At 42.3% G+C, this 9783-nt stretch overlaps 1 protein-coding gene across 1 annotated transcript; it reads left to right on the forward strand.

Annotated features, from left to right (window-relative positions):
* The first annotated feature begins 1065 nt into the window (after positions 1-1065).
* On the forward strand, positions 1066-7249 carry LOC147141700 (glycerol-3-phosphate dehydrogenase [NAD(+)], cytoplasmic-like). The gene is made up of 8 exons (XM_086040425.1): positions 1066-1144; positions 2697-2874; positions 4115-4255; positions 4327-4465; positions 5264-5376; positions 5621-5857; positions 5931-6037; positions 6730-7249. Exons 1-8 carry the CDS (start codon positions 1101-1103, stop codon positions 6824-6826), a joined length of 1056 nt encoding a protein of 351 aa, XP_085896551.1. The 5' UTR covers positions 1066-1100; the 3' UTR covers positions 6827-7249.
* Positions 7250-9783: the final 2534 nt, after the last annotated feature.

Raw genomic sequence — 9783 nt, forward strand, 5'->3', positions numbered from 1 at the left:
TGTTCCATCTACAATTTGTTTATAAAATACATTATGTAGATTTTTTTTAGTCATTTTATTCTCCATACAGCATTTAGATTGTCCATAATGAATGTGAAAAAGATATCGATTGTTTTTTTCTTTATCTTGAAAATATAATCCTGTGTTTTTTTTCTCTAAAACAGGCTTTTTATGGATGAAATATATTATTTCTATTTTACTTTATTCCTGTCCAAAATTGAGTAAACATGTTTTAGAGCAGAGTCACTGGTAGTGTAGTGGTACACACGCCTGAGTTGTGCGTGGGCAACGTGGGATCGATTCCCGCTCAGTGACGGTGTCTGTGTGTGCCCTGCGACTGGCTGGCGACCACTTCGGGGTGTAGTCTGCCTTCGCTGGGATAGGCTCCAGCACCTCCCCGCGAACCTGTATAGGATAAGCGGTTTGGAAGATGACATCATGATGATGTTTTAGAGCTATGCATAAATAATTCATAGTCAGTCAGAATTCAATGAAAAAAATAGGTCATGGCTCTTCATTTGTATATTTTTTTAATGTCGTTTTTAGCTATAGTTTTTAAGAGTTATTGTTTTACTATTTATCGTGTGTCTGTTTAAATTACCGGTAGGTAAATATTTTTTTTCCGTATGGTGACTTATGATCCTGTCGGAAAAATGAGAAAAAGTTTAGTCCAAAATGTATCATTTTAGTCTTAATTTTTGCAATATATTTCTCTTCGCACTTAATAAGATCAATGGAATTTTGGGAGAAATGCAAGCGTGATAACTATTTGTTGTCGGTCCAAAAGCTTGATGGGTACAAATTTTTGTACTGTAGTACCCTTTACTTAATTAAGCATGTTCTTTAAAAAAAAAACAAAAAAAACGAAGGAGCTAAAGTGGGGTGGGGGCGGGAGGAGGAGGGGGGGGGGTTATGGTCATCAGCACAGCCGACGTCATAAATGTATGATACCACAGTAAATACGTAAAGTCCGGACTACCGTGCAGTGACAGATGACGTCACCGCAGCGAAGGAGGGAGAGGGCGGGTTTGGGGGAGCGGGGGCGTGCCCGTTATAAATACCAGCAGTTCACTTCGTTCAACTCTTGTGGAAGTCTAACGATGGCAGCTCCCAAGAAAGTGTGCGTGGTGGGCTCCGGAAACTGGTAACTTAGTTCACAATATCTATCATGCAAAGTTTGCTTCTGTGCTGTTGGAGGTTTTGCTGTTAAAGTTGCTGAAATGCCATCAGGTTTCCCCCCCCCAAAAAAGTTCATGCATGCTAAATTACATGAGTTAGGGGTGTTTTATATTTGGCCATTTCGAAATAAAAGTAAATAAAGCTTGTCTAACGGGGTATTTGAGTTATGTAGAGCTTCTTTTTGGGCCTCTTTGACATTTAAAGTGCAGCCACTGTGTGCTCTCTGCTGCATGTCTTAAGTTACAAAGGCACTTGACAAGCGGCATGTTGTAGTGCCCTTTTGTTACCTGGCAAGCTTGGTGATGTGGCTGGGTCGAGGGAGGCTTTAAAAGCAAGGAAAGTATTAATGAATTTAGGAATAGAGTGCATTACTTTTAATAGAGTGCCGTCTTTTTCAAATTTTCATAGAGCAGGTTTTCTTCAAACGAGTTGAACATAATGTAGCTATAATATTAAAAGAATATTTAAGCTAAAGTAATTCATGAACACTAATAGACTCTCAATAACATAGAATAGCTGATTAGTATTTTTAAGGGGGAAAAATGAAATGCTCTTATCCAAAAAACACCCAGTTAGAAGCAGTGTCTTGGCAGGCAACCAACAAGCATGTTTCGTCTTGGTTAGATTTGTGATTTTGCAGCACAGGGCTCCCAGATTGGTGCACTTGAGTAAAACTGTTTTATTTTACTGGTAAGACAAGTTTGACTAAGCACAGGTATTCAGTAATACAGAAAATATGTCTGTGCTTTTTCTTATGTAAACATACATGCTGCCGCCATAATAACAAAGGACGCACCCAAAACATGCAGCTACCATTTCCACTCACGTTTTGACATTCAGACACTGGATACCTTTGTAATGTAGGATTGTATTTAAAGAAGACCTGTTATGCAATTTTGGTCACACTTCAAAACCCTCAACTGAAAGTCTTAATAAAAGAATTAACATCCACTTTGATGGGGGGGCATTCTGTCTCATGCAAAAGCCAACTACAACTTACATTACCGTGACGACGGTGAGCAGAACTAGGGCATAGCAACAACCCAAGCGACTACTTTAGTGTTGTCAGTTTGCTGACTTAGCAACTTTTCCAACCTATATAGCAACTGTGTTTTTTGGAGCGACAAGCAACAATCCATTGACTTTTTGTGCTCTTGTAGAATTCTAGAAACGCTGGAAATGTTCACCCCTTTGGGTCCAGACTGCAAATGAAAGACGCTTGCTCAAAACCACCACAAAATAATATAACCATATCAGCAAAGACACATTTTTACAAATATGCAGCTCACAACAGATGTGCTAAGTTGTTGCTTGAGTTACTTTGCGCTCATCAGGTGTGAAAGGAAACAACTATTTGTACAGTTTTTTTAAAAAAAGAAAGAGTTTTCATAATATGAACGCTCCACGTGCTTCAAGAACCATGGATTTGTGTGGTAACAGTCAAAAATCGAATCAATTGTTACTGCATATCGCTCATTGGTTTTGTGCTACATAAATGCACCGTCGTGTATTCGCAGGGGCTCGGCCATCGCCAAGATCGTGGGCGCCAACGCGGCCACCAACGCCAAGTTTGACAGCGTGGTCAACATGTGGGTGTTTGAGGAAATGGTGGACGGACGCAAGCTCACCGAAATCATAAACACGGACCACGAAAATGTCAAGTACCTGCGTGGCCACAAGCTTCCTCCCAATGTGGTAAGTCACAAACATCAACTACACAGTGGAGGAAATCATCATTATTATTATCAGCAGAACTGGGCAACGTCTGTCCGTCACAAAGTTCCCGTCTGTATTTGCGGCCGACCCACGTGGTCCCAGTCCGTCCCTTGTCGGCGATAACCAATCGGCGTCGAGAACGTAATTTCCACGTCACACGCAGTTGCCGCACAAGCAGACACGGTGCTAAATAAAACATTTTAAAAATAAAATAAAAGCAACAGACACACACACAGCATGGTGGTCGGTGAATTAAAAACAAAATGGGCAACGTCATTGCGTCTGTGGGACCGAAAGGTATACAACACTGGTTTATTTTTTTATTTTTTATTTATTTGGGTGTGTGACGTGTTACCGGTAAGTCCGTTCTCAACGCCGTTTGGCTGACTCGGACCGAGCCTGAAATATAGACGAGAACTCATCGACGGACTAAAGCATTTATGAATGCCCACCTCTGATTATCAGTATTCATGAATTCAACTTTTAGCATTTCTTTCTGTGGGATTTACATACACTCATCTGTTCGCTGATAACTCACCTACTCACCTACTACTTTTTTGCTCTTTCTGAATGCCACAGGATGGCGCCAAAGCCTTGGCTAATAAGAAAGTAGTAATTGACATCAAGGAATTTGAATTCGAGACAAGCTTGATATGTAAAGGAGCTGTGTTTGTCCTTGGTTGTTAGTGCAAATTACGGAGAATCAAATCATCTCCAATTTTTTTAAGGTGTTGTTCTAAAATGGGATTAAAATTATATTAACGTGTTTTGGATCACAGTTTATGGTATACTGGGCCATTCCACCGAATTGGTGGCATTTGCCTCCCCAGTAAGTAATGTGAATAAAATCAACTGTAAAACACTTTTTTAAATTAAGCAAAGTGTCCTGCACATTGATCTGATTGTATATTTAGTACATACAATTTAAAAGATTACTTTAAATTCAAACTGTAATGACTTTTGGTTTTTCAGTCAGTCCTGTTACCAAAAGTCATTACAGTTTGACACATTACTCCCCCTGACACGCATGGTGAAATAAAATACATATATTTTTATGCATACTTTATACAAGAGAATGCACAATATTTTATATGTATTCATTCCCATTGTGTATATATATATATATATATACACACATACACACACACACACACATACACACAGTATACATATACTGTACATAAAGCAGGATGGCTTCACATGTTTTCACTGTGGGCAGGTGGCCGTTCCAGACCTGGTGGAATCGGTAAAGGGAGCCGACATCCTGATGTTTGTGGTCCCGCACCAGTTCATCATCCGTGTGTGCGACACAATCAAGGGCCACATCAAGAAAGACGCTCACGGCGTGTCGCTCATTAAGGCACCCTCACTCAACTGTTTTCAAGCCACCTTCTACACTGACGTCACAGTGCTGACCGTGCGTGTCTCTAGGGCGTGGATGCCGGTCCGGAGGGTCTGAAACTGATCTCCGAGGTAATCCGAGGGAAGCTGGGCATCGGCATGTCGGTCCTGATGGGGGCAAACATCGCCAGCGAGGTGGCGGAGGACAAGTTTTGCGAGACGACCATAGGTACAGCTTCACATTTTCACCCTTGATTCCAGTGTTGGGAAGTACAAAGCATTTTTTTACTGGATTTAAGTAGATTTTTCAGGTACTTGTACTTAAAGCGGAAGTCAACCCAAACGTATTTTTTTCAAGAATATGTTCCATGCAAGCCCACTAGTTGATAAATATTGTGTTTGTGGGATAAGTGTTAATCCACTCGTTTTTAGCCATCTCTGGGGTCGGCCATTTTGTCTTCTGTCGACTGAAAATGACATCACAACTACCCACAACGACCAATCACGGCTCAGATTCAGAAAACAGGTCAGCCGTGATTGGTCGTTGTAAGTAGTTGTGATGTCATTTTCAGTTGACAGAAAACAAAATGGCCGCCCCCAGAGATGGCTAAAAACGAGTGCATTTTGCTGCTTAACTCATATTCCACAAACGCAAAATTAATCAGAATGCCGTGTTTCAACTAATGGGCCTGCTGGGAACATATTCTCGAAAAAAATATGTTTGCGTTGACTTCCGCTTTAAGTATTTATTTTTCTGATGTTTTGCAGTGCATGACAACACGAAATATTTCTGAGCTTGAATTTCTAACTGTTTTGTTTTACAGATGGATTTCTAATAAAAAAAATGTTTACAAGAAAATGTTTAAAAAGTGTCAACATCTAAAATTCTCTCTGATGGCACACACATATTTTGTTATAATTTGGTGCACTTAGTTAAAGAATGTGAGTACTTTTGCCACCTCTGCTTAATTCCTCATGCTTGAGGTTGACAATAAGCGTAATCGTAATGTTTTTTTGGGGGAGGTAGGGTGCAAGGACGTAGCGCACGGACCCATCTTGAAGGAGTTGATGCAGACTGCTAACTTCCGCGTGACGGTGGTCCAAGAGTCCGACGTTGTGGAGATCTGCGGGGCGCTCAAGGTTTGTCCTAACAGTTGCTGATCCTGTAAAGTTTGAAGAAGTTGATAAAGGAACTGATGCTTGGGAGCTAAATTATTGCAACAAACATTACAGGTTTCTTGAGCATGGAAATGCTAAACCAACCACACCATATGACACTCATGGGCCCATACATTCCCCACCCTGGTGTAGTCCATCTTCCATCCAAGACCATGAACTGGATGAGAGTAGGATGCCTTGACAGCATCAAGTCATGTTTCTGCAGAACATTGTGGCAGTGGGAGCGGGCTTCTGCGACGGTCTGGGTTTCGGCGATAACACCAAGGCGGCTGTGATCCGTCTGGGCCTGATGGAAATGATCGCCTTCGCCAAAGTCTTCTGCTCCGACGGACCCGTCTCGGCCAGCACCTTCTTGGAGAGCTGCGGGGTCGCAGACCTCATCACCACCTGCTACGGCGGCCGCAACCGCAAGATCGGACAAGAGTTTGCCAAAACGGGAAAAGTGAGGATAGCAGTTTGTTTGCCGTCCATTTCAGTCCCTCCTCGGTCTGAATGTGAATAATCTTTCTGTTCAGACCATCGAGCAGTTGGAGAAGGAGCTGCTGAATGGTCAGAAGCTTCAAGGTCCGGCCACTGCAACTGAGGTCCACCAAATCTTGAAGCAGAAAAACATGGTGGAGAAGTGAGTCCCTTTGTCTTTCTGGCATTCGACTCCAGGGGTGGAGCCAGAACGTGGCTAATGGGTGGGCCTGGAAAAATCAGGGTGGGCCTGAATATTTCTCTCACCGAGCACAATCCTCCTGTCCCGATACATCGTATATTCAAATGAAATGGCAATCTGAATATTATGAAGTTCAGGTCTTCCTTAGACAACTACGATTAGTGAAATGAAAATGAAATGAAAATGAAAAACACAACAAGACCAGACATGTCCAGTTGCGGTCCTCAAGGGCCGCTTCATGCCTGTTTTCCATGTGTCCCTGCTGCAACACACCTGATTCGAAAGCTGATGATCGTTATCAAGCTTCATCAGAGCTTGCTGATGAGCTGATCATTTGAGTCCTCTGGCTTCCTAACAAACTCCATCGCCATGCGGTGATCTTGCCTGATTGCTGTATTTTTGCAGTTGGGCCTGTTTACTGTCAATAAAGATATGGTCTTTCTTTTGGACAATAAACACTGGACACTAACACCAGAATACTGTATAAACAACCTTAGGCACAGGGGTTGTTTTTGTGTTGTGACTTACTTCCTCTTCTGCCGTTTATACGGAACAATGAAGCAGAAAAGGTTGTTTTACAGAAAGTGTCAAATGAGATGCTGTGGGACAAAGGTAGCTTCATTCTCATGGTTGTCACGGTTCACTTTGCGCAGGTTCCCTCTTTTCACCGCCGTCCACCAGATCTGCTTTGACGGCCATCCAGTTGCAGAGTTCATCAGATGTCTGCAGAACCACCCCGAGCACATGTGATGGACGAGCTGGCCCGCAGTCGGCCGGCCGGACGGACGGACGGTCCCTTTAAGACTTTGATTGCGGAGATGCCATCGTACAGTATCTAAGCCAGAGGGCTGAAGGCGAGCAAGGTGACCGTTTTGGAGTCTCTTGCCAGCTCCCCTTCTTCAATCTGAGCCTCTGTGTTAAAATGCTCTTATCACATTACGTAACGCCGTGGCCTTTCACTGAATAGAAAAGGCAGCACGGCGTTGCATAAATCGTCCAAAGAATGATCACCAGCGCACAAAAGCGATGCACAATTGCACAAAATGGAAGGTTAATACAAGGCATTTCCGTGCTTTTTGGTGGAAAAACGAAAAGAATGCCTTAGTCTGTTCTGTGTCCTTGATTTCATTATTTATTAGGGAATAAACCACATGAACTCTGGAGCCCATTTTAGTTTACGTGTGTTGTTACTGAGCCTTCGCTTGCATGTAACCAGACCTGGGATCAGTCGAGGCTTTGGTCTGCCACTCTATAAACGGTTCACCTTTACCATTTTGTAGACGGGCTACACGCCGATGGTAGTGCTGCTTAGCATGTCTGCCTCACAGCTTTGAAGTTCGGTGTTTGAATCTTTGTGGAGTTTGCATGTTCTAATTCCAAAAATATGCATGTTAGGTTCATTGAAGACTCAAAATCACAGGTGTCAAACTCAAGGCCCGGGGTCAGATTCAGCCCGCAACATCATTTTATGTGGCCCTCGAAGACAAATCGTGTGCGTCTACATCATATTTCTCGCAAATTAGCTTCATTTTTAACCAGGGGCAGAGCCACAACGTAGCTAATGGGTGGGCCTGGAAAAATCAGGGTGGGCCTGAATATTTCTCTCACTGAGCACAATCCTCCTCTCCTGACACATCCTATATTCAAATAAAATGACAAACTGAATAATATGACCTATAGATCTTCCATAGACAGCCACAACTATGCCATTTTTAATATCCAATAAAATAAAAAACAGAAAGAAACACTAATTCAAAAATAATTTAATAATAATTTACTAACCATGTAAAAGTTTTTTTTTCTTTTTTTTTATGAATCCCACTGGCTGGGCAGTCTGTCAATCTGGGTGGGCCTAGGGATATGAGATATTGCAAGAATTTTTGGATAGCTACAAAATCCCTCCTTTAAAATAAACTGAAAAATAGTTATTTACTGGTTATTTACCAGTTATTTACAATTATTTACTGGCTTCGGATTTCAAAATTTGTTATCCGTCAAATTGTTGTGCATGTGTAATATTATAAGGGGGAATCATACATTTACAGTATATGGCTTCACAGTCATAACGGCCCTCCGAGGGTCAACGTGACTACGATGTAGCCCGCGACAGAAATGAGTTTGACACCCCTGCTCTAAATGATTCATAGGCGTTAATCTAAGTGGTTGTCGATCTAGATGTGCGTTGCGATTGGATGGCGACCAGTCTCGGGTGTACCACACCTCTTGCCCAAAGTCAGCTGGGACGTGCTTCACACGTGCATGTTAGATTCTTTGAAGATTCTAAATTGCCCATTGATATGAATGTAAGTGTGAATAGTTGTTTGTTGGCATGTTCTTAGTTAATTAATTTCTTTCGAGGGCTGTAAATTGTTCCCAGGTGTAAAAGTAAGTGTTTTCTCGCCTAGAGTGAGATAGGATGTACTTCACACGTGCATTCCAGGGTCACTAAAGACTATGAATTGTGCGTGAAATTAGGGTGGAAGTGAGTGTGAAAGGCTGTTTCTCTGTTTCCTGTGATTGACTGGCAACCTGTCCAGGGTGTATATGGTTTCTCTCACCAAAGGCAGTTGGGAAAGATTCCACACATGCATGTTAGGTTCATTGAAGACTATAACTGTCTATGGGTGTGAATGTGAGTGTGGATGGTTGTTTGTCTGTATGTGCAATGTAATTGGCAGGCAACCAGTCTAGGGTGTACCCCAATTCTCTCACTAAACGTCCATAAGAAAAGAGTCCACACATGCATGTTACTTCACTAAAGACTCTAAATTTTGAGCATGAATACTTTTCGTCTATGTGCCCTGTGATTGATTATTGACCAGTCCTGGGTATAGCCTATACACACCTGTGGCCTCAATGATGAAAAACGCTTTAGAAAACTCTGAGTCTGAAGTATATGTGTGAGTTCTAAAGGCACAGGGCGGGACGTGGAGGCCTGGTCCCCTTCCTGAGCATCCCACGTCTCAGAAGAACCAGTGTTACATAACCTTGCACTTTAGTTTAAAACTGGATTCGACCCTTAAGAGTCCATTGCATAGTTTTTGAGTCAACTGCCTAGCAAGATTTCTAATTATAACCTCTGCATGCAGAGGGCTAAATGTCCACCTAAATTTAGACGGAGCTGCAGCTGCATCATCTTTCTTAACAGCCTACAATGTAGGCAAATCTAATTCTATGTACGCCCTACATTGAGTGGATCGAGATATTACTCCACCGCGGTGCTCGTGCACCGTCATTTTCGCGTTTGAAAATAAAAACTTGTCAACACTGAGCCAATGCTTTTGGAACGTTGAAGGGGTAAAATGCAAAAGCAAGTCTTGACTTGTCAAGGTGTGTCGTTTCTGCAGGTTTCTTTTTTCTTTTTTCTTTTAGCTGCAAGACAACCAGTGGCCACTTGGCTGTGATGTCGTGCCACAAACAGGAGCGCATCCTCCTCGTCACCTAAAACCACGTTTGCAATTAGAGGCGTTGTTAGATATCATATGATGGGCGTCATCATGTACAACACAGAGTTTTGACATCGTGTTTTGAAATAAATAACAATAATAAATCCCAGGAGGAGGTCATGAGAGAGTCGAATTGCACTTCCTCAATTCCGTTTCTCATCTTCAGGGTAGGGAGTCTGGGACTTGTCAAGTGCGCCGAGCACTTCAAAAATGGGCCCCATTTACTTTCAAAATAAATCAACTACGTTTAGCAACGTCTCA

This window comes from Filicampus tigris, chromosome 9 (assembly GCF_054856515.1).
Source record: "Filicampus tigris isolate MCC_2025a chromosome 9, RoL_Ftig_1.0, whole genome shotgun sequence".
In the NCBI taxonomy this organism is placed as follows: domain Eukaryota; kingdom Metazoa; phylum Chordata; class Actinopteri; order Syngnathiformes; family Syngnathidae; genus Filicampus; species Filicampus tigris.